A 23,582-nucleotide genomic window follows, 5' to 3' on the forward strand; every position below is an offset into this window, starting at 1 on the left:
CATTGATAGCAGCAACATCAATCCTAAAGAATAGGGCAGAATGGCCTCCTTGATCGACCAGCTGAAAGCAGGTAGATATAGTAGCACAATTCAGTACATCACAAACAAGCGCGATTCTCTGAATTCTTACAGCAAGGAATATAATATGAAGCCAGAAGTACAACACTTGGCTTAAAGTATTTCAATGTCTAAAAATTAAGCATGATTTTCTGTTAAGCTCATATATAACATATACACTAACATAGTAACATGTTTGAAGGATTAATATTTAAATTCATCTCTATAAGTTCTAAAATGTCAGAGCCTGTGGCTGCTGTTAGTTGCTGGCGCGGCTGCTATCTCTTTCATTGCAGAAGAAAGTGTAGAGAACCGCGCTTGTTAGCTTAAACTAGGATTGAGGATATGTCACTAAGGGTATGACAAGCATCAGGAGTAAGGTGCATGTCAACAAAATCGCTGTATTTTCAAGTAAACCCAATGTCAACATTTAAATATACATCAGTAACAAAAAAGACCAATAATAAATCATTATGTAACATGAATTAATTATTTTCTTCAATTGCATGCTGGTAGTATGCTAGCATAGAGATGCACAAGATTATTTGCAAGCTAGTATGTATGTAAACTATATTTTCACAATAGCCGAATTAAAGGGATCATAAATTATCGCGAAAATAGACATTAAATGACTTATTTATATTGGTTGATCTGTTTTGCCATTGTTCATCTATGCTTGCATAATAATCAGCTAGTTATTCAATTCAAAGATTAAGGTTCTGACCTCTGGTTGGCAACCTAGGATTACGATCATCATGAGGGCTAATCCTTGAATATCGAGAACGAAATGGCCAAATCGAGCTCAACCGGTTCCAATTCAAGCATCTACGAGGCCTACTAATTTCAATACTTGAACTTTCTGATTCTAGTCCTCCTCCTGCATCTTCACATTGAGGCAATGTCGGTAGCTCGGTTCGACAAACAGGACAGGAGTTGTGCAGCCTTAACCAAGGTACAATGCAAACAGAATGGTAAACGTGTTTGCATGGTAACTCTCTTACTTCAGTCCCTATTTCAAACTCCTCTTTACAAACAGGACACTCTGACCCACCTTCTTTCACATGCTCTGCAGTCAGCTTCACCAAGGGGACCGCCTCGATTGCGTTATCTGGGGCCGGTGGTGGGCCCTGGCGGTCGTTCTCCGTCAGTTCTTCAATCAGCTGTATAGAAGAGTTGGAAAGAAGTTGTATTTTGTTGTATATTTACAACTCAATATATAGTGATACAAGAGAGCTATAATTTCAGTAAGCTAGAACTAAGGGAGATAAAATCCCTACAATTAAGCACTACATAATTACAGCTATAAGATTGATTGTAATTCCTACAATCACGTAAGCTAATGTTGGAAGTGTTGACTTTGAAGATGTCATTCCTTATCACGCCCCCTCAAAACGGGCGGCCAAGATGAAAGCCCGATTTTGTTGACCAAATTTGTGAAAGTGGCTCGCGGCAACGGTTTGGTTAAGGCGTCAGCTAGCTGATCGTTAGTGGAGATGTAAGAGACACGCAACTTACCACATTGAACATTCTCCCTAACAAAGTGATAATCCAAGGCTAGATGTTTCATTCTTGAGTGGAAGACTGGATTAGCACTTATGTATGTTGCTCCAACATTGTCACAGTATATGACTGGGGCAAGTGTAAGGTTGTGATGTAGCTCCTTAAATAAGTTTCCTACCCAAAGAATTTCAGCAGTAGCATTGGCCACTGCTCTGTATTCAGCCTCTGTAGAAGATCGCGCCCTTGTTTTCTGTTTCCTTGATGTCCACGATATTGGGTTCTTGCCAAGATAAACGATATACGCTGTGGTTGAGATATAGTCATCTTTGTCACGTGCCCAATCCGCATCAGAATAAGCATGAAGAGTGAGAGGAGAATCTTTGTGGATGATTAATCCCATGGTTGATGTACCAATAAGGTATCGAAGTAGGCGATGGAGAGATTGCATGTGTTCCTCCGTTGGTCGTTGCATGTATTGAGCTAACTTGTTCACTGAGAAAGCAACATCAGGTCTAGTGAGGCTTAGGTATTGCAAGCTACCCACCAAAGTACGATATTCAGTAGGATCATCAAGGAGTTTTCCTTGAATGGTCAAGGGGGGATGAGTTGCGAGTGGTGTAGCAACTGGTTTAGCATTCTCCATATTAGCCTTGCATAAGATGTCATTTATATACTTTTTCTGGCTCAAGAAAATTCCCTTGGGATGAGGCATAACTTCCACTCCCAAGAAATAGGATAATGTTCCCAAATCTTTTAGAGAGAAGCGTGCTGCAAGATTGGTGATGACTGACTCCAGGGCATTATTATCATTGCTTGTGATAATAATATCATCAACATAAACAAGGAGATAGATTGTGGAGCCATGATTATGCAAGGTGAACAATGAGGAGTCAGAAATTGTATTCTTGAAGCCTAACCCAAGTAAGTGGTGGCGAAGCTCTTTATACCAAGCTCTTGGAGCTTGTTTCAAACCATAGAGGGCCTTATTTAGCTTGCACACATGAGTAGGATGTTGAGGGTCTATGTATCCAGGAGGTTGGATAGTGTATACATCATCAGTAAGTGTGCCTTGAAGGAAAGCATTATTGATGTCGAGTTGACGTAGTTGCCACCCTTGGCTAACCGCGCGAGAGAGAACGAGCCTAACTGTGGCAGGTTTGACTACAGGGCTGAATGTTTCCCCATAATCTATGCCATGCCTTTGATTAAAACCTCGAGCAACATACCGAGCTTTGTATTGAATAACATTCCCATCTTTATCTTTCTTTATGCGAAATATCCACTTGCAACCAACAACATTTTGAGACATTTCAGGAGGAACAAGTGTCCAAGTATGATTTTTGATGAGTGCATTCATCTCGTCATCCATGGCTTTTCTCCAAACAGGGCTCTTTAAGGCTTGTGTGATATTTTTGGGAATGTCAATAGGAACTAATTCGGCATTGAGATTGAGTTTGTCAATGGGTTTTCTAATGCCGTGCTGAAGGCGAGTAGACATAGAGTGAGTAGGAATGGGTGGTGGGTGGTCAATATGAGATTGAGGTGGTGATGGTGGGGGGGAAGTAGATGGGGACGTAGGAGACGTGTGATGACTGTTTGTAGGAGATGGGGTTGTAGTTTGAGAGGTGGGGGAGAAGGATGAAACTGATGGGCTAGTAAGGAGGTGATATGGTGGGCTTTGATTGGGGCTTGAAGGAGATGGTGCAGCGGAAATTTGTGGAGTACTAGGTATTGAATTTGGTGGGATAAGTACGGGTAAGTAAAGAGGGGCCCAATGGTCAATAGTTTGCAAAATGGGGAATGAGTCATTTTTATTTGAAAAAGGGAATACATGTTCAAGAAATTTAACATGGCGTGAGACATAGATGCGCTTAGTATCTAAATCCATGCAATAATAGGCATTTTGAGTTGGTGCGTATCCCATAAATATACATGGTTGTGACTTTAGCTCTAGTTTGTTTGAGGTATACGGTTTAAGCCATGGGTAGCAAAGACAACCGAAACTCCGAAGTTTTGTGTAATTGGGTTGGACACCAAATAATTTTGAGTATGGAGATTCATTGTTTAGAGTGGAGGTGGGCAGTCTATTTATGAGATAAACTGCAGTAGCACAGGCATTTGACCAATATTCTAGAGGCATGGATGCATGAGAGAGAAGAGAAAGGAAGGTTTCAACAATATGTCGATGGCGACGTTCTGAGTATCCATTTAATTGAGGAGTGTGAGGTGGAGTTGTTAAGTGAGAAATGCCGTCAATTGAGAGATAATTGCTTAAGGATTCATATTCCCCACCATTATCAGAGTATAGAGTTTTGAGAGGAAGTTGGAAATATTTTTCCACTAACGCTTTGTAACGAATGAAGACGTTTTTAGCGTCAGATTTTTGCTTGAGATTGTAAAGCCATATATACTTGGTAAAATGATCAACAAATATAATATAGTATTTAAAGCCATCATGAGAGTGAATAGGAGAAGACCAAACATCCGTATAAACATACTCAAGTGGAGAAGTTGATGTAATTGATGATGTTGCAAAAGGAAGACGATGACTTTTATTGCAAGCACATGAGTTACAATCAATAGTAGAGATACTAGGGATATTTAAATTATTCTTAGAGATAAGTCTTCTAAAAACATTTTTGGATGGATGCCCTAGACGGTGATGCCAGTCAAGGGAGTTTGTTTTGATGCTTGCATAAACTCTAGGAGATTGTGTTTGGATTTCATAGATACCATTTTTAGTGTGCCCCTGGAATAGGGATGCCCCAGTTTTTAAATCCGTAACAAGAAAAGAAGTGGATGAAAATAGAATAGAGACATTGTTATCTTGACATAATTTAGAGATAGAGATGATATTTTTCGAAATTGCAGGAACTACTAAAACGTTTTGCAAGATTAATGATGAAGAAAATTTTACAGAACCAAAGTGAGTGATTTTGAGGCCCGTACCATCACCTACAAGAAGTTCTTCCATGCCATCATATGGTGTATGGAGAGAGAGATTTTCCAAATCAGCAGTGACATGGTGAGATGCACCACTGTCAAGAATCCAAGAGGAAGAAGGTGAAGGTGAAGCGAGGATAGCGGTATTGGTTTGTGGTTTTGAATGGGACGAGTTTGGGTTGTCATCCATGAATAAAGTTTATAGAAAGGATCAAGGTATCTGATACCATATAGAAGAGTTGGAAAGAAGTTGTATTTTGTTGTATATTTACAACTCAATATATAGTGATACAAGAGAGCTATAATTTCAGTAAGCTAGAACTAAGGGAGATAAAATCCCTACAATTAAGCACTACATAATTACAGCTATAAGATTGATTGTAATTCCTACAATCACGTAAGCTAATGTTGGAAGTGTTGACTTTGAAGATGTCATTCCTTATCAAGCTGTTGTAAGCCTGGTCCAAGGAAGTAGTTTCCCGGATCAGACTCCATAAATGGGGGTAAGGTCTCGGGCCTGGAAACCGGGCCTGTTGACCCGGGTGGAAGGCCCGTGGGCCTAACAATGACCCACCTGGGCCGGGCACGTAACCCCGGCTGAATATCCCAGTCATCCCTACGGTTTGAAGGCCGTGGGACTTGAACCCATCTAGGCCGTTCAGAAGTAGGCCGTTCAAGTACTACATCCCTACTAGACTGTCTTCGAGGGACGGCCCACGGGTTGTCGGGCTCATGGTTTCGTACCCTCAGTGGCGGGTCTAGCATAAGGGCCAAGGCTTCAAGGAGACGGGCTTGGGGGGACGGGTCATCATATGTGAAATTAAAAACTAGTCTTGGCCTTGGGATCTCCATCTCACACACAAATTGACCAAAACATCGTGGGCAAGCGATTTCCGACGGGTTGTCCGAGGAGATTCGGACAATCCGTCGACATTGGTAGCACCAATAAGAATTGAAGTTTTGAGTTGAGTTAGGTTGAGTTTGAGATGAGCTCAAAGACATTTGCTAAATAATAATAATATGTTATGTGATTAATTTGGAAAGTGTAACATTTGGGGTATAACGAGTTTAGATTATATATGTGATTGTACATTGGACAGAGAAATAGGAAAGGAATTGTTTAAGGGTATGTAGAAAGAGATTCTTTATCTTTGTGTTTTGTTTCTGTTTTTGTGAGTTTGAATGTTAAAGAAATGAGTTGAGTGAATGCGGTGCAAACCTTTGTTATTTGCCCGGGAAGAAACGTTACAATATAACAATATTTGATTCTCTTTTCTTTGAGCACAATTCTCATCTTAAACGACGACAGTCTAGAATTGGAAAAGGTTGTTAAACCTCCATTAGAAGTTTATTTAAAAAGAAAAGGCAAAACTAGCAAGAGCATAAAAAATGTGCCGATATTATCAAGTGATACAATAGGAAATACCATTCTTGGCCTCATGGGGATTCAGTTTATTTTGTTTATGCAAGATTTGATTTATCTTGTAGAGTTTGCAGATGTTATACAATTGATGACTTTTTTTTTTTTTTTAAAAAAAAAAAAATTGAATTTTTAATTCATAAAAAATTATTAAGACAAAAGAAGGTAGTCCCAGTTAATCAATTTGATAAACAAAATTTGTTTATCAAATGACAAAGTGGTAAATAAAACAACATATATGTTCAGTTATCATGACATTTTCGTAAATATATTAACAATAGTGGGACCAGTATCGATACAAAATTGTTGATTTATTTACAATTTTGGCATTTGATAAACAAATTTTGTTTATCAAATTGATTAACTGGTAATAAAACAAAAATTATTTATATTCCGCGCTACCTCGGTGTAGTAGATGTTAAGCGGTCGCTGTCAGATTAGCATGGCCTTGAAATGTGTGAGCACTTCTGAATCCAATGGGACTCAAAATATTGCCATAACTCAGAAGAAATATTTTAGAGAAAAAGTAGTCTGTATTTTGTGTTTTATTACTTATATATCTATAATATTATTAAAACCCATGGATTAAATGATATTAGGGGTGTCCGTTCGGTTTTCGGTTTGGATTTAGTCCGAATCCGATCCAATCCGAATATAATTCGGTTTTCAATTTTTCAATCCGATCCGATCCGAATTTCTCTCTTGATCCAATCCAATCCAATCCGAATTAAAATTCGGTTATTTGGATCCGATCCGAAAATCCGAATTATAATGCATTATTTTTTACCTCCTAATACAATTATAAAAATAAAGCTTTAATACAAATAAAAGTCTTTAAAATAATGAGTAAAATAAATAGTTCAACGTCAAGTCATTAATTAATTAATACAAAGTCTCCCTAATTTATTTTTTGTAGTAGTAAGTATTTGAGCTAAACTTCAAAAAATAAAGAAATCCATATTTATACAAGCTTAATTTTACAATTCGGTTTTCGGTTTGGATTGGATCCAATTAGGGTAAATCCGATCCAATCCGAAAATCCGAATTTCCAAAAAATCTCAATCCGATCCAATCCGATTTAAAGTTCGGATCCGATCCGAATTGATAATTCGGTTTGGATTGGATTGGATTTCGGTTTTTATCCGAATTATGGACACCCCTAAATGATATTACGACATGTGGCATCCTTATGTCAGCATAACATAGCGCACATTAAGCTATCTTATAAATATCTAAGGCGTGACATGGTGGTTAACAATACTTAACCTACCTGAAAATTTTTTCATATGCGTAACCTCTCTATAATAATGTTTAATTTAATGGAAAACTCTTCATATTAACCTCCCTATTTAATGTGATTCATTGGATACTTATATTCTAGATTGAATAAGCATTTAGCAATCTTACAGAGTAATATTTCATCATGTTTTATCTAAAAAAATTGTATTACTAAAGTTTTAATTTTGATACTTTTTTTTTTTCTCTATCTTTTGTGTGTGGCTTGTGTTTTTAGTATGTACCTATGATATACGAAGTACAATTCTCATTCATAATACACGGGTAATACAATTTCGATTATTATTCTTATGAGTTAGTGCTTATAATGTACATTTTTCATTTATACTACAAAAATAGTAAGTTTCAGTTATTCTTATCTCTTACATTGAAGCTAATATTTTTAGGTGGTAGTGTGGCACATTGCACATTTAATTGGTCCAAATCCAGAGCATCGCTTGGGACAACAACTAGTTATGATAATAAAAAAGACATGTATGACATATTAAAGCTGGAATTCAACTTCACCTAAATGGACATTAATAAGCAAGTTCATGGCAAATTCAGTTCAGTTTAGTTCAACTTCAATAAGTTCAGTTCAGTTCAGCTCACTTCAGTCAATCAAAACAGGCCCTCAGTGCCTTTAATGACCTATTCATGTAAATTGATAATAAAGATAGGTTCGTTTCAATGGTTGTAATTGGAGTATAGTTCATGACAATAAGGACTATTCTCTTCGGCTTAATTTCAGTTCAATTCCTAATTTCCTTCTATCATAAATAATTCAGTTCAATTCAGTTTAGTTCAGTTCAGTTCAGCTCAATTCAGTTCACTAAATTTGAACCGGTCCTAAGTGTAATTTTGCCTTATTAAAGTTATAATAGTCACAAATAAGGCAACATCGACGATTACATATGCTTTTCCTTGAGAAATTTGTTTTAATATACTCTTACAATACTTTTAAGATCCATCGTTTCTAATTTTGGTAAGCGTATATGACTCAAAATTTTAGCAAGTCATCGCATACAAGTAATATAAGCATTGTATTAACGTTGGAGAAGAATTCGAGAATAAATTTAACATTCTGGTCACATCAATTATTGTTTACTAAACATTGTACCCTTTGTCAGAAAAAAAAAAAATGTTTATTAATAAATTCCGCCACACAACACATCATCTAAATTTTTTGTTCTTTATCTATTTTCTAATAGTCTTGAAATTTTATACGGAATGTTTCTTACATCACCTACGCCAAAAATGAACACAAGCCATTATCGATTCACACTCGGTTCATTCCAATATTAGGAGTCTCACACAATTACAAATTCTTAAATGGACCTGGTTCACACTAATTTATTGTGGACCACTAACATTAGAGAAACTATGGTTGTTTTATCAATACAAAAAAAAGTCACTGTAATAAAATAAAGGTCACTATGTTGAAAATAAAAGTCATTTTGGTAATATATAGGCTATAAGAGGTTAATTTTTTTAATAAAATATTTTATAAGGTCAATATTAATAATAAAGGTCACTATGTTAAAAAAGGGTCATAACGTCGTATTTCAAGTTCACAATTGTATTAAACATTATGCAACTTTTAATAAAGGTTACTATGTTAAAAATAAGGTTACTATGTTAAAAATAAAGGTCACTATATTCAATATAATGTCAGTTACGTGTGTATAAACCTCGGGTCCACAATAATATTATTGTGAACCAGGTCCACGCAAATATTTATGCTCACACAATTACACACCCGTAAAAACAGAAAGTACCAAAAACTCTCGTCAAAACCGCCAAACACAAATCTCTAAAACTCAAAAATATTCTCTCTTACACAAAAACATTTTAAAAAATAAAAATAAAAAAATGAAGGAGTTTCAATCTCTAGCTCTCTTCTTAACTGTGTTCACATTTGTAAGCTCAAGCTTTGGAGATGTTGTTACAAGTAGTAATTACGCCAACATTGGTATTAATGGTGTTAATTACGGGATTAGCATCCTTAATCGTACCACTTTTCCTCCGGGTTTCCTATTTGGCTCAGCTTCTTCCGCTTACCAGGTTACTAGTTAGTTTTCTTTTTTTTTTTTTTTTTTTTTTTGTTGCTAATTTCATGTTTTATATTCAATATTATGTTGTTAATTAATGTTTAAAGTTGGTTAATTATTGAGTTATTTATTTATTATAATGGGTTTTTCATTTTATACTTGGAAATGTAATCAAAGAATGAAAATGTGGATTTTTTTTAATCATTTTGAAATGGGTTTTGAATTAATTTATTGATTTAAATTTTGTATTTTTCTATTTCTAGAAATGTAAGTTTATGATTTTGTGTGTTTTTTTGTGTAGTATGAAGGAGGAGCTAAAGAAGATGGAAAAGGGCCTAGTATATGGGATACTTTCACCCACAAATTTCCTGGTTAGTTTTTTTTTTTATTTTTATTTTTATTTTTTTGTATATCAATTAGTTTTATGTTTTTGGGTTGTAACCAAAATAAAGATTATTTGTGTATATACTTCGTATATGATATATATGAGCAGTCACAACTCACAAAGAACAATGATGTAGATGAGATTCGATTCGACTCTACTCATGTACTGTATAATGTACATTGAATGTTTGTTTAAGGTGTTGGCGATAATTTGTGCAGGGAAAATAGCCGACGGAAAGAATGGGGATGTGGCAGTTGATTCATACCATCGTTACAAGGTGTGGGATCCCTTGCTTGAAAGCTACTCGTGATCACAATTTTAATGTGGTTTCTTTTAAAAAAAAGTATTGTTGTTGTTGTTGTTGAAATGCAGAATTTATGTGGTATTAGAGTAATTAGACTATTATACAAAGATTCCCTGGAAAAAGTAATAAAACAATTTGAATTTGAAAATTTGAACTTTTCCCCCGTTTTATTCGTTGTAGCTTTTGCATGTTCACAAAAATACTACGTATTAGGTTCTTTGTAAAACTTAATTTCCTCGACCTTTGTTTAAAAATAAAGTAATGGTTATCGTTTTAACTTTTGCATGACCATCATTATTTATGATTTATACGTAAAGATAAAGATAATAATCACCTGGGATTTTGTTTAATTCATACCAATTATGTTTTCAAAATTCAACATTTTATACAAGTAATTTTTGTAAATATATGTTGGCAAGTGTGAAAAATTAAATTGAAGTTGTTATTTTGAAATGGTGGGAGTAGTGAATTACAATTCATAGATTCAATAGATGCTTTAGTTTTTAAGAAGTATCATCATGAATTGGAATGTTGAGGGCTGGATTTTTTTTCCAACCTTCTCGTCCTCTATTCAAACTTCAAGAAAGCCAACATTTTTTAAAAAATGTTTTAACTCAATTGTCATTTTGTAGGAAGATGTGAAGATCTTAAAGGAAATGGGACTAGATGCTTACAGGTTTTCAATTTCGTGGCCCAGATTATTGCCTTGTATGTCATCTATCTGCAAATAAGCTTTAGATCTACAAAGAATTAACTTGTACATTTGAACTGAGTTTAAGTTGTCATTACTGTATATGTTTGCAAATTAGGGATGGATAATAACCAAAAAGTTGTCTGGATACATTCTAGTTATGTAAGTCACATAACACTTTAGTTTCAATTTCAGTCTATAGAAGTTAAAGGCAAGCTTTTGATGAACTTCATCTGCACTTGTTTGTTAACTGTTGTATTTCTGCCACCATATCGTGTATTTTATAAAATATAAGCCCTAAGAACTTGGTCTCCCTACTTTTCTTTTCCTGATAAAGTCATACAACACTCGTTGATGATTACTTAAGCTCTAGATCCAACTATTACCCGAATCCTTGAAAAATTCAAGTCGAATTATTTGGTCTGAAGATATATGACTTTGTGTCTTTAAACTTTTGGGTTTTGATAAATCCTTGATTCCATGTAGAAATTAAGTGAAATGTGAGAGCTACTTTTTCTCTTTAAATTCTCAAACTGGCATTGATCATCTTTGGTTACTTCTATAATTTTCAGATGGAAAAGTAAGCAAGGGTGTGAACAAGAAAGGAATAGCCTATTACCACAACCTTATCGATGAACTTTTGGCGAATGGTTAATATTTTGTCATGCTCTTTGCTATTCCTTCGTCTGGTATATTATCTGCGACATTGTGATTATTTTGTTGCTACATAATGGCAGGCATTCAACCATTCATCACCCTTTTCCATTGGGATCTTCCTCAGTCATTGCAAGATGAATATGGTGGTTTTCTTAGCCCCCAAATAGTGTAAGTTATTAACTTTGTAGAAATCTTCACAATTTTGCCATAGTGGTTAACACAGGTTCAATACTAGAAATGATCTTCTCAAAGCATAATGGAAATATGGTAACTGTAAATCAGACGTCATTTTTTAGTACTTGTTTTTGCCCTTTTCATTTATTTTTGAATAGTTTGTATTTTGGAATCTTTTAAGTAGAAAGAGAAAGTTGGCTTTGTTTTAATCCAATGTTCAACCAAATGAGAATTGAGTACGTAGTAATAGAGGTCGGAAAAATTGAATTTTAGTTGGTTAAGATTAGTCTTGTATGGTTAGAAAATTAAATTAATTAACTATATAATTCATACTTATTTATATATAAATAAATCAACTATATACTAATGAATTGTTAATCCTTGTGTGGCATGCTAAAACGTATAATGAAAAAGAACAAAGGTAGTAACATATAATATTGTGAAAATGTTGATAATTGAAATATGTGATATCAATCTCAAAGTTGTCTGCCAGTTTTAAGACATAATTACCTTGATCCCTTTTTCTTGGGGCATTGCAACAGCTTATTGCATCTAATAATTTTCTTTTTATGTATATTTGATGTGTTACATATTGTTTTACTGGACAGGGGTGATTTTCGGAACTATGCAGACCTCTGTTTTAGAGAGTATGGTAACAAGGTGAAGCATTGGATTACACTCAATGAGCCATGGTCCTATAGTACAGGCATTTACTCAACTGGAGTCTTTTCGTCCAAGCAGTGCTCTACATCAAACCCCCTGAAGTGCAATATTAATTTAGCCACTGACCCTTACAAAGTTGCGCATTACCAGATTCTTGCTCATGGTGCAGCTGTTCAAATTTATAGACAGAAATATCAGGTCTTACTTCATATATCCTGAAATTTATTTTCCAATGGGTATAAGTGTTGGTATTTGAACTTTAACCATTTTGAAAATACTAAAAAGCTGATGTGCATTCTATTATATACTATATGCATTGCTGCTCTTCAGCTCTTCTGCTTATAAGTGGACATAGTTTTTATTCTTTCCAATCTTTGTTTGAGGGGTAGGTTGGTTTCAGAGCATGTTTGAGGGTATTATTTTAGAAACGGATTCAATTAAACCATTATTGTTATGGCGTTACCAAGTGTTTGGTTAGAAGGTTTGGGTAACAATTACCATTACTTAGGGGTAATGGTTTCCATCGATTCAATTTGTTACCTCTCGAAAACCTAAGGTAACAATAACACTTACCCTTCTAAAAAAAGAAATAAATTTAAGTGATTCATTTCCAAGGTTAACACAAACAAATGAAAAGTTTAATGATCGTTCCCCCCCCCCCCCCCCTCTTATTTGTTTCCTTACCATTCTGTTTCCAATGTTTGTACCAAACGCCCCCTCACATTTGTTTGGGTTGTAAGAGATAAACTTGTTTTATGATTCCAAAATTCTTTTTATTCATTGTCCTTCGCTTATAGGTCTGTCTCTTAGTTTGCGAATAGCCCTTGTTGGCAGAACTTACATGATCCTTCACCTTACATACTACTCAAATTACAAGTGAGAATAACGAATTCACGACGTCTTTTAATTTGAATTTTGGTAGGATACATACAAGATATTCTTATATCCTAAACTTCAGCTGAACTTTTAAATACTCTGCTTATGTTTGGTTCCATTAGCGCCTGATCAGTAAGTAACATGGAAAAAAAAATGACGCGATGTAAGTTAGTATGCTAAAAGCCTAAGATTATTGATGTTTATGATCAGATGTTGAATTGTTGATAAAGTGCATGTATTGGTGGATTTCTGAGCTATATGTAACTTCTTTTGCATACCACAGGCTTCTCAAAAAGGTGTAATAGGCATTGCTTTGAATTCAAATTGGTTCATCCCCTTTTCTCAAGCTAGGCAAGACCGAAGTGCGGCACTTAGAGCTGTTGACTTTATGCTTGGATGGTGAGTATGTAAGTTATTGAGGAATGGATAATCTAGTTCAGCAACAGAGTTAATATTTTAAATTCTACTTGATTTAAAGGATTTTCTCTATATTGTTGATTGTTGACTACAAGCTGGAGGTTTCTTCAGTTGTTATTATTGACTCCAAAGAGTCCAAACTCAATTTATTGCTTCTAATCCTATGAATATTACATCCTTGATAGGTATATGGACCCTGTGACATATGGTGACTACCCACACACGATGCGCTCTCTTGTTGGCAGTCGCTTGCCTAAGTTTTCAAGGGAGCAGTCTAGCCTGCTAAAAGGTTCATTTGATTTCATTGGCTTAAATTATTACACAAGCAGCTACACAGCATATGCTCCTAGTTTCAGGAATGGAAAACCTAACTTTAATACTGATTCTCTCATCAATATGACATGTAAGTCCATCAAACTGTTTCTTATTTGAGACTTTGTATAAGACCATTCAAGTGTTCTCACTTATGTTTTAAACTTCTTTCTACAGCGGAACGTAACGGAATACCAATTGGTCCAAGGGTATGTGCATGACTACCAAAATATCAGGAAGCCTTCTGAAATATGCACTAATTTCTTATGATCAAGTTTTTTGTGCTATGCCTTTTATTAATCTCAAAATGTTTTTCCAGCAATACGTACTATCTTTCGTTACTACAAACAATGGAACTGATACAAACAAATTCAATTTTGCATGTAATAATTCTTTTTCAGGCTGCTTCAGATTGGCTTTATATTTATCCAAGAGGAATTTTTGATCTCCTACTCCATATAAAGAAAAGATATAGAAATCCAGTCATTTACATCACAGAAAACGGTGAGTCATATTTTGTTTGGTGTTTTCTAACTTCCGTCAAGTGAATTTGGTTTAAGGAATGAGCACAAAGGGGTGATGCATTGCTACATACAGGCAATACTACTTTTCAATCAGCCAAATTGACATTTTTCTCTTACTGCTTGTTTCTAATAATTTATAAACCTTTTAACATGCTTCCCTTTTTATATTTTTTTTACATGACCTTGTTTATGCATTAACTAACATTAATATGAAAATAATAAATGTGATTTGTAGGCTGTGATGAGTCAAATGATGCCAAATTGTCTCTTAAGAAAGCTTTGAATGACGGCATGAGGATACACTACTACCATGATCATCTAGCCTTTGCACAACTTGCTATTAGGTAAGTTAATGCTTCTTCGGAAGTTTCTTATCTCTTTCTATTTTCTGACAAGGTCCATTTTTCAATATTTTAGGGTTCCCCCACCCCTCCCCTTTCAGCTTCAGTTTTGTTTGTGTGAGAATACTGAGAAAGGCTTTACGTATAACTCTTCTTCGAAAGTTATCCAATATCCATTATTAGAAATGATGAACCAAGTTTATGTGCTCACGATCTCTTTTCTGTACTATCTATGAAATTAATGACATAATCCATGTGTTTGAACCAAAGTGATGTGTCTAGTGCCCACAATTATGTCAGATTATTGTGGAACTTATTTATGAGTAAAATAGCTTGCAACTCTGTGGAGCTAAAAAACAACACTTCGTATTATATCAGAGTAAAACAATGCATTCAACTCCTACTGTACTTACACTTGACCGCTTCATCCGTTTTCGAATACTTATAACACTTCCTAAAATGGAAAAGTCACAATACTTGCAATATACCATAATTGGAAAGTTTTTGTGGTTAAAGTTATACTATTACCCTTATTTAATGCTCATGGCCCACTTAAATATACTTCTAACAATCGCTCAACTCCATTTTAAGTGTGCAAAATCATGTGAGACGTGTCATAAGACTCCATCAGGCGTTTTAAATACCGTGAAAAAGCGTGTTGTAAGTATTAAGTAACGGAGGAAGTATTAGTCTAACATACGACTTTTACAAATTTGTTTAATTATTTTTGCCCATCCTTGATGTCTCTCTGTTATGTTTCAGCTGTCACAATTTGAGCTGAAACATAACAGACTTAGTAAACAGTGGCATGGAAGTTTCAGCTGTCACAGTTTGAGAAAGCTAAAAGAGTAATATTAAATCAGAGAAGAAATTGACTGTAACTTGAAGGAGAAATTGATGAGTTTGCTTCCTAATGTAGAAACTAGATAGTATCAAATGTTATCAAATTGAATCTTGTGCAAAAAAAAATAAATCCTATATTGAACAAAGATTTGCAGTTTCTAATATTCGGATAATAATTCTCCTCCCCCCTTCTAATTCTTTTCCTTCTCTATCATTCAAAGGAAAATCTCGAATTTATTTGTTAATCAAAGCATTAGTTCCTTGTATATCAACTAATTGTGGGTGTAAAATCCGAACTTTGGCAGGTATGCAGTTAGATTGAAAGGATACTTTGCTTGGTCATTGTTGGACAACTTCGAGTGGGGCTCTGGTTATACTGTTCGTTTTGGCATAAACTACGTCGACTACAACAATGGTTTGAAACGATACCCCAAGCATTCTGCTATATGGTTCAAGAGTTTCCTTCATAAATAATATATTACCTGTAACTTCTAGAACTTTTGCATTTTAGTTTCATTTCTTCCCTTGTTCCTTTGGCTACGTAACTTGTTCAGATGTTCTTTGCAAGGACTTGGTTAAAATATTTAACTCTTTTCTGACTATAATGGTTTTATTTTCACCAACGATAAAAAATTGATTCATCTAAAAGAACACAATGTTCAAAAGAGCAACATTGTGCTAGCCTAAACTCTGGACAGTCTGAAATGTATTCTGTGGTATGGTTGGCAGCTGCAACATAATTTGCAACTCGATTTGCTTCTCGAAAATTATGTTGCACATTCCATGAATGTTAGACGTGTCACAGGACTTCATCAGACATCTGATGTGTTTTAACATCGATATCGTCTTGGAGTTCATATTTCATTTTCATCTCCATGTATTATTATGGTCCAGCCATTGATTTATTGATACTAACCCTTATTTGGGAGGGAATAGTGTCTATTAAAGACAACAAAAGCTTAGTTAGGGATCCCAAATTCAGTCTCTATTTTGTGGTTAAAATTATGAAATATTCTGCTTTTAGCACTAATTCTGTAGCTGAGTAATTCCTGCTGTTTCCAGTCCTTTTATTCAATTATGAATTTCTTTCTGCACTTGCATACTACTGTTTTCATGATTTCCAATATTGAGCTCCCTATATGATGGGTAAAGGTAACGGTATAATTAAGACAAATTATGTATTAGTTTATATATAGTGATATAAGTTAATGCACCGAACTTGTTAAAATAGGTTATTGTTGTTGCCATATTGACGTGACACTTGTTGCTTTATTATTGGTTTACCTTATATAATATATACTGGCTTTATTCAAAATTAATTGTTACGTAATTGTGTGATCTAAACTAAGATGTGGCAACTAAATTCGTACAACGGCAATATATATATTAACGTAATTAATATTGATCTTTTTAATTATGTTAACAACTTGGTCCCTCACATGCTATAAATTAACTTTTAACATAACTAGGGTGGCTAATGTGTGTATATTTAGAGAGCCCTTTTAATTGTTAGGAACATTAAAGAGAGAAAATATGTTAACATATACTTTTAGGAGCATAAACAGAGTGTTGTTATTATTATTATTATTATTATTAAAAAAAAAACAATTAACATTAATGAGGGCAAATGAATAAATGAATATTTTTTGTTCAAAAAAATAAAAAAAATAAATAAACATTTTAGATAGTATATTTGTCCAAACACTATTTATAAGAGTTAAATCATTAAATCACACAATAGAAAAATTTAGATACAATTATCATCATTTCAATAGGGGCATATAAGTAAATAAACAATTTAAAGATGTAATTGTCCACACACAATTTTGATGTGTTCTCATACTTTTTAAAAGGTAGGGATTGATTAAAGGTTCTTGCTAACAAACGCCTCCGGGTACTAGATTATAATTTACAATATTTCCTAAAATGGCATTAATTTGAAAATACATGTCAAAATCACGCGTTTATTGGTGTAATATGTAATTAAAACACGGCCATTTCATTATATAACAGCCTTTATGTAACGAATTTTGGATTTTCTGTTCTGTAAAACCTTGTTATATAACGCCGCGACAAAAATCACATCTTTCACCTAACGGTGACTCGTCGAGTTAGATTTTTTTTTTTTTTTTTTTTTAATGTGTTACACCCGTAAAATATTTTAATAAGTAACTAGTTAGGTTATGTCCCGTGTCAATGTGCCATGCACGGTACTTTTCAATAAGTGTTTTTAAAATTAACACTATATTAAAATTTTTGACTTGCCACGCTAAGAATAATCAACATGACAAAATAAAAAAAATGAAAAAGTATCATTTGTTGATTTAATATTCGCATTTCATTATTTAAGCATGTAGCTTCTATTACATAATTAAAAATAAAAAATAAAAAAACCCCGGGAAAATAATGTATAATCTTTTTGAAATAAAAGTACGTAGTACATAATGTCTTTCCTAAAAAAAATAGTCTATATGTCACAAATTATGTTAATATTTTACTGCAAAGTGCCAATTATTAGCCTGTCATCCATATATATCCCCAATGTACGAAAGGTTACAAGTGTACTGGTATGTGTTTTAGCAATTAAAAAGGGCCCTTTACAAGAGATTTTAAACAGAAATAATGAGTTAACTGTAACCTTAGTTTGTTATAAAGATGTGGTACTACATGCAGTTTCAATAATGCAAGTAACACATATTTTTGTAACCTTAGTTTGTCTATGTTCAGCTTTTATTGAATGCAACATAACTGTATAAGAAGGCAACATAACTGTATAAGAAGGCAACATTAACAAGGGAATAAAAACCATATATTCAAATGAGTATTAGAGTATTAGACCATTAGTGTATAATCAATCATGAGCGTAGAGGTTCAAACCCATGTTTTCCTTGTCCAACTACTGGTACTCGTCCTTTTGATGCTTGGACACTCCAATGGTGCCCCTGATATCGATGTCATTCGAGCCGATTATGGGATTGGTGCACTCAATCGGAGCAGTTTTCCTGCAGGATTTGTTTTCGGGAGTGCTTCATCATCATATCAGGTGAGTTAGAGCTACATCTCTTTCTGTATAAACAGTATGAATGTCATGAAAACTTATCACATTGTGAAAAATATTGAAAGATAAATAATAATTGTGTGTTAAGAAATGTTTTTCTTTAACAGTATGAAGGTGCAGCTCATGTAGATGGTAAAGGCTCGAGTATATGGGACACTTTCACTAGTAAATTTCCAGGTTTTGTGTTGTGTCTTTTGAAGTTTTCTGCATCTATTCTTGATTATATATGTAAATAGTATATGCATCCGATCGTTTTTATTCTACATTGATCCAACCTTTATAAATGTTCTGTTTAGTTTTAAGCATAGTCGAATTGTTATCCTTGTCATTTGTTAACTAGAAGAGAGCCAAAATGGATGCTTTGTGTATAATCCTATGTATTTTCAAATGTTGTCGATTTTTGAAATTCCTTGTGCAGATAAGATCAAAGATCGAAGTAATGGTGATGTGGCTATAGACTCGTACCATCGCTATAAGGTAACTTCGAGTGTTGCTCAACTTAGATCATGAAGCAAATGGCTATAATTAACTGTGTAAAGATCATGAAGCAAATGGCTATTTTGTAGGAGGATGTAAAAATCCTGAAGCAAATGGGATTAGACGCCTACAGATTTTCAATCTCTTGGTCACGGATTTTGCCTTGTACGAAATATATCACCTAGTCTTAATTTGATTTCCAAATCATGTTTTTTCTTCCATTGCTACTACTTTTTCATTCTGAGCTGTATGATCTGATGACTGAGCAGATGGAAGATTGCGCAGAGGCGTGAACCAGAAAGGATTAGCATACTATCACAACCTTATTGATGAGCTAATAGCGAACGGTGAAAGAATTCATACCTCAATCTTTTTTCAAAGCTTTCTCAATTTTCTTGTGCTGTAATTAATAAGCTGATCTTTTTTGCAATGCTGCTGATTACATTTTTTGTATTGTTAGGTATAAAACCCTATGTGACTCTCTTTCATTGGGATCTCCCACAAGCATTGGAAGACGAGTATGGTGGTTTCCTCAGTCCTAACATTGTGTAAGTTATCTTCGGAGTGGCAATATTGACTTCTACCTTTGGACAATTTTTACAGACAGATATTGTAGCCGGTCCAATGACCTGTGACAAAAAGGATCGAATTTTATATACCTGTGCCCAAGCCATATATGTTCAGCTTTTCCCATACTTAGAAATTCAACATTAGATGTTTTTAGAACAAAATTTTCAAATCCTTGTTACAATCTTACAGGGATGATTTTAGGGATTATGCAAATGTTTGCTTCAGGGAATTTGGTAACAAAGTGAAGAATTGGATTACATTGAATGAACCTTGGACCTATAGTAATGGTGGGTATGCGTATGGGATTTTGGCTCCTGGACGATGTTCACAATGGCAACAGCTTAACTGTACTGGTGGAGATTCATCTACTGAACCGTACTTGGTTACTCATCACCAACTTCTTGCTCATGCAGCAGTAGTGGATTTGTATAGGCGTAAATATCAGGTTTATAAATTTTTACTGCTCTATACTTGCTTGAATTATATTCTTCTTAAACTTCTTTGATATAAGCCAACTTTACATTAAATATTTCCTGTAATTCTTAACTTTTTAGTTGTGCAATTTCAAGAATGACTTGATTGATCAGTAGCACTTTGTATTTTGCATTTCAGCTTATTGTACTTATATAACTATCTAACTGTCCTTGCATTTTTAAACCGCTTCAAAATAATGTATCTTAGCATGATCAACAACATTTTGTCACATGAACTAAGAAAAATTCTCTGATCTGTTATCTAATTACCCTGTTATGATCATAGGTTTCTCAAAAGGGTGTAATTGGTATTACTCTAGTGGTAACTTGGTTTGTTCCACTGTTTGAAGTACAACGCCATCAGTTTGCAGCAATGAGATCACTTGACTTCATGTTTGGATGGTGAGCTGTGTATCTATTAAAACTTGGGTCCTTCGCTGAATCTACATTTTCTAGCACCCATTTCAATTTTGATCTTGTTCTATTATATATCATACTAGGACATTTTTAATCTATCTTTGTTCGACATAGAAATGGGATCTCATATTGCAAAGGTTGCATACAGGTTTATGGATCCAATCACAAAAGGTGAATATCCACATACCATGCAGTCCCTTGTAAAAGGCCGGTTGCCTAAATTTTCTGCCGAGCAGTCAAGGATGGTGAATGGATCCTTTGATTTTCTGGGTTTGAATTATTACACTGCTAATTATGCAGCTTATTCTCCTGGCCTGAAGCAGGCAAAACCATCTTACATCACTGATCCTATTGTCAGACTAACAGGTATGTTTATAGTCTTACAGACTGCTCTGATGTACCTCCTACATAATTAAAAATGTCAGCAATTGCTAAGAACTCATGAAGCTTTTGCTGGTTTTTACTTTTTACTACGAGTAATAATGGGTTGTTTTCTTGCAGTGAAGCGAAATGGAATTCCAATTGGTCCAAAAGTATACGAGTCATTCCTCAGTACCTCGAGATTTCTTATTTATGAATTATACTTTGTATATGTTATCTTTTGCTTAAATCTGAAATATTATACGTGATCCTTGTTTTTGGTCTGGGGTGCCCCAAAAAAGGGTTGTTTCCTTGACTTAAAGGGTTGTAATGTTGTTCATTTTGCCCTTCTCATTCTGCAGGCGGGTTCAGATTGGCTGTATGTTTATCCACGAGGAATTCGAGATCTTATGCTGTATGTGAAGAGAAAATATAGCAACCCTTTGGTTTATATAACAGAGAATGGTGGGCTGAGCACTATTATATTGCACCTTTTGTTTCTCCATAACTCAAGTGTGAGGCAGAAATTTGAATGACCATACTCGAAACTGTCGCCTTCTCTTTTTGCAGGTGTTGACGAGGCTAACAATAACAGTTTGTCACTTGAGGAAGCACTTAGTGATAAAATGAGGGTGCAATACCACCATGATCATCTTGCTTTCTTAAATCTTGCAATTAAGTAAGTAATTTGAATTATTTCTTGATAGAGATGATTTCATTCTACAACGAACATATGTTAAATTTTCTGATAAATGATAGAATTCGTTCACTCTACATCCAACTCTTTAGAGTTCACGAAATCACGAGTTTAACTAGATTCAATCTCAATCTACCCATTTTTTGAGGGGTGCAGTGTTATGTTCGGTCTAGGCTGAGGCCAACTTTTTTCCAGCTCAAAGTGTGGTTTTCCTATGTTCAGCTCTAGGCTTAATTCATAAAAGAACAAAGGAATCCCTTAGGCCTTACGTAGGTGTCAATGCAATTATTATCATTACTGATAGTTCCCTCAAAGATAGAGGTTACATGTTCTTATAGAATCTAGTGATTGAATGCAGTGATTTTGGATTGTAGGGAAGGTGTTAATGTGAAGGGCTATTTTGCTTGGTCATTGTTGGACAACTTTGAATGGTATGCCGGTTACACTGTCCGATTTGGGATTAACTATGTTGACTACAAAGACGGGCTTAAACGATACCCTAAACTTTCTGCTCTCTGGTTCAAGAAGTTCCTGAAAAAGAGGATACATTAAGGCCATTCAAGCAAAAAGAAAGTTGAATAAACTGTGAAGTCATACTCCTGAATGTCCTAATGGCTGCCTGGCGGGTTATCATAGTGTCTAGTATAATCTCTCTATTCGGAACTGATTGTCATTTTGATAGTATAATTTTACAAAAATTGTAACAATTAAATCCTGACCGAGATTATAAATTCAAACAATTGTGTGGTTCAATTAAACAAAAGTTTTAGTGGGTGATGACTGATTATCGCTTGCTTCATCATTGTAATCATTTAATTGTGGTTTAAAATCTATCAATTATTGTTTCCAAAAGTTTTACCTAAAGCTCTTTCTACAACTAGGATAACAGTGGAGCCAATGTGAACACTAAAAATTAACTAAGTCCAAAATTTCACCCAATAGAACCATCTCCATATAAACACATGAAATGAGGCTGAATTGTTTGAGCCGAGGTCGCCTGTCATGGACTACTATCACTGCAGAATCATCCATGGTGACAAATAACCATAGATGTACAACCTTCCTATAGCTGTATGGGCTGCATACAACATACTTCATTTAAGTAACGATAGAAGACTTTCATATGTAATCACAACAACTATGTCGAGAGTTTTCTTGTACATTTCTGAAACCAATTTGTTTTTTATTGCAAGCTTCTTGAAACCACCTTCTCAAACAACACATGCAAGTGTCAATTGTAGGGGTGTAAATGAACCGAGCCCACCAATAAACTACTCGGGTTCAAACTCGGTTGAAGCTCGTTCATGTTCGTTTATTTAATAAATGAGCCGAGCTTGAACAAAATTAGAAGCTCATAATAAATGAGCTTGAACACGAACATACATATGCTTGTTCAGATAAGTTTATGAACAACTCATTTATTTATGTTTACAAACTACTCGTTTATTTATATTCATGAAGTATTTATTTATTCACAATTGTAAATTTAATTTTTAAGTTTTTTAATAATTAAGATTTAATTCTAAGGTTTATAAATAGGATTTAATTATTATGCTAATTTTAATATTTACAAATGTCAAAAGTACAAATCTCATTTATTAGAAAGCTCGTTTATTATTAAGCTCGTTCATGAAACGCTCATTTATCAACTCGGTTAATAAACGAGTCGTTCACGGACCGTTCGCGAACATATAGTAATCTAAATGAGCCGAGCTCGAACGGATTTTTGAGCTCACTTGAAAGCTCGGGATCGTACTCGAACTCGCCTAAATTAACTTGAACATGAACAAGGTAGTACTCGGCTCGGCTCATTTACACCCCTAGTCAATTCCTTCAATGTCAGACAAGTTACTCTGCTTTATGTCAAATTAGGGTTTTAGGGTACGATGAAAGAACCAAACTAGAAGACGGGTAAAGGGAAATGTTGACAGGTTGGTCAGGTAATTTAACTCTCTTTCCTTAAGTTAAATTTCAGGATTTCAAAAAATAATAAGGGAATCTGATGAATGCCACCAAACATGGAGGGAACAACTTTCAGAGCAAAGGTAGAACATATGAAGAAAACTTCATAATCATCAAACTCATCACAAGCCCTAT

General features: G+C 34.5%; 3 protein-coding genes across 3 annotated transcripts; 2 read left to right on the forward strand and 1 right to left on the reverse strand.

Annotated features, from left to right (window-relative positions):
* Window positions 1-223: 223 nt before the first annotated feature.
* LOC145578916 (E3 ubiquitin-protein ligase RZF1-like) lies at window positions 224-5,607 on the reverse strand. Its single transcript, XM_081636210.1, has 2 exons — window positions 4,944-5,607; window positions 224-1,219 (listed from the first exon to the last, which is right to left on the reverse strand). The coding sequence occupies exons 1-2, from the start codon at window positions 5,500-5,502 to the stop codon at window positions 762-764; spliced, it is 1,017 nt and encodes a 338-aa protein (XP_081492336.1). The 5' UTR covers window positions 5,503-5,607; the 3' UTR covers window positions 224-761.
* A 3,460-nt stretch (window positions 5,608-9,067) lies between these two features.
* LOC145577782 (beta-glucosidase 24-like) lies at window positions 9,068-16,077 on the forward strand. Its single transcript, XM_081635229.1, has 13 exons — window positions 9,068-9,259; window positions 9,548-9,617; window positions 9,850-9,908; window positions 10,568-10,643; window positions 11,199-11,276; window positions 11,364-11,451; window positions 12,066-12,318; window positions 13,280-13,395; window positions 13,599-13,816; window positions 13,903-13,934; window positions 14,127-14,229; window positions 14,485-14,593; window positions 15,739-16,077. The coding sequence occupies exons 1-13, from the start codon at window positions 9,068-9,070 to the stop codon at window positions 15,905-15,907; spliced, it is 1,563 nt and encodes a 520-aa protein (XP_081491355.1). The 3' UTR covers window positions 15,908-16,077.
* A 2,213-nt stretch (window positions 16,078-18,290) lies between these two features.
* On the forward strand, window positions 18,291-22,037 carry LOC145578917 (beta-glucosidase 12-like). The gene is made up of 13 exons (XM_081636211.1): window positions 18,291-18,476; window positions 18,599-18,668; window positions 18,910-18,968; window positions 19,058-19,133; window positions 19,238-19,315; window positions 19,429-19,516; window positions 19,728-19,983; window positions 20,298-20,413; window positions 20,577-20,794; window positions 20,930-20,961; window positions 21,151-21,253; window positions 21,359-21,467; window positions 21,860-22,037. The coding sequence occupies exons 1-13, from the start codon at window positions 18,291-18,293 to the stop codon at window positions 22,035-22,037; spliced, it is 1,569 nt and encodes a 522-aa protein (XP_081492337.1).
* The last annotated feature ends 1,545 nt before the right edge of the window (window positions 22,038-23,582 follow it).

This window comes from Chenopodium album, chromosome 14, assembly GCF_948465745.1.
Source record: "Chenopodium album chromosome 14, dcCheAlbu1.1, whole genome shotgun sequence".
NCBI lineage: Eukaryota > Viridiplantae > Streptophyta > Magnoliopsida > Caryophyllales > Amaranthaceae > Chenopodium > Chenopodium album.

Bases quoted from the DNA above. Each gene is read 5' to 3' on its own strand.
- LOC145578916 (XM_081636210.1), bottom strand. From the start codon at position 5,502: ATGTCTTTGAGCTCATCTCAAACTCAACCTAACTCAACTCAAAACTTC. The intron at 1,220-4,943 runs ATAAGGAATGAC...ACTCTTCTATAC, and splicing joins ACCAGGCTTACAACAGCTTG to AGCTGATTGAAGAACTGACG.
- LOC145577782 (XM_081635229.1), top strand. From the start codon at position 9,068: ATGAAGGAGTTTCAATCTCTAGCTCTCTTCTTAACTGTGTTCACATTT. The intron at 9,618-9,849 runs GTTAGTTTTTTT...TAATTTGTGCAG, and splicing joins TTTCACCCACAAATTTCCTG to GGAAAATAGCCGACGGAAAG. The intron at 13,935-14,126 runs GTATGTGCATGA...ATTCTTTTTCAG, and splicing joins GAATACCAATTGGTCCAAGG to GCTGCTTCAGATTGGCTTTA.
- LOC145578917 (XM_081636211.1), top strand. From the start codon at position 18,291: ATGAGCGTAGAGGTTCAAACCCATGTTTTCCTTGTCCAACTACTGGTA. The intron at 18,669-18,909 runs GTTTTGTGTTGT...TTCCTTGTGCAG, and splicing joins TTTCACTAGTAAATTTCCAG to ATAAGATCAAAGATCGAAGT. The intron at 19,984-20,297 runs GTTTATAAATTT...TTATGATCATAG, and splicing joins TGTATAGGCGTAAATATCAG to GTTTCTCAAAAGGGTGTAAT.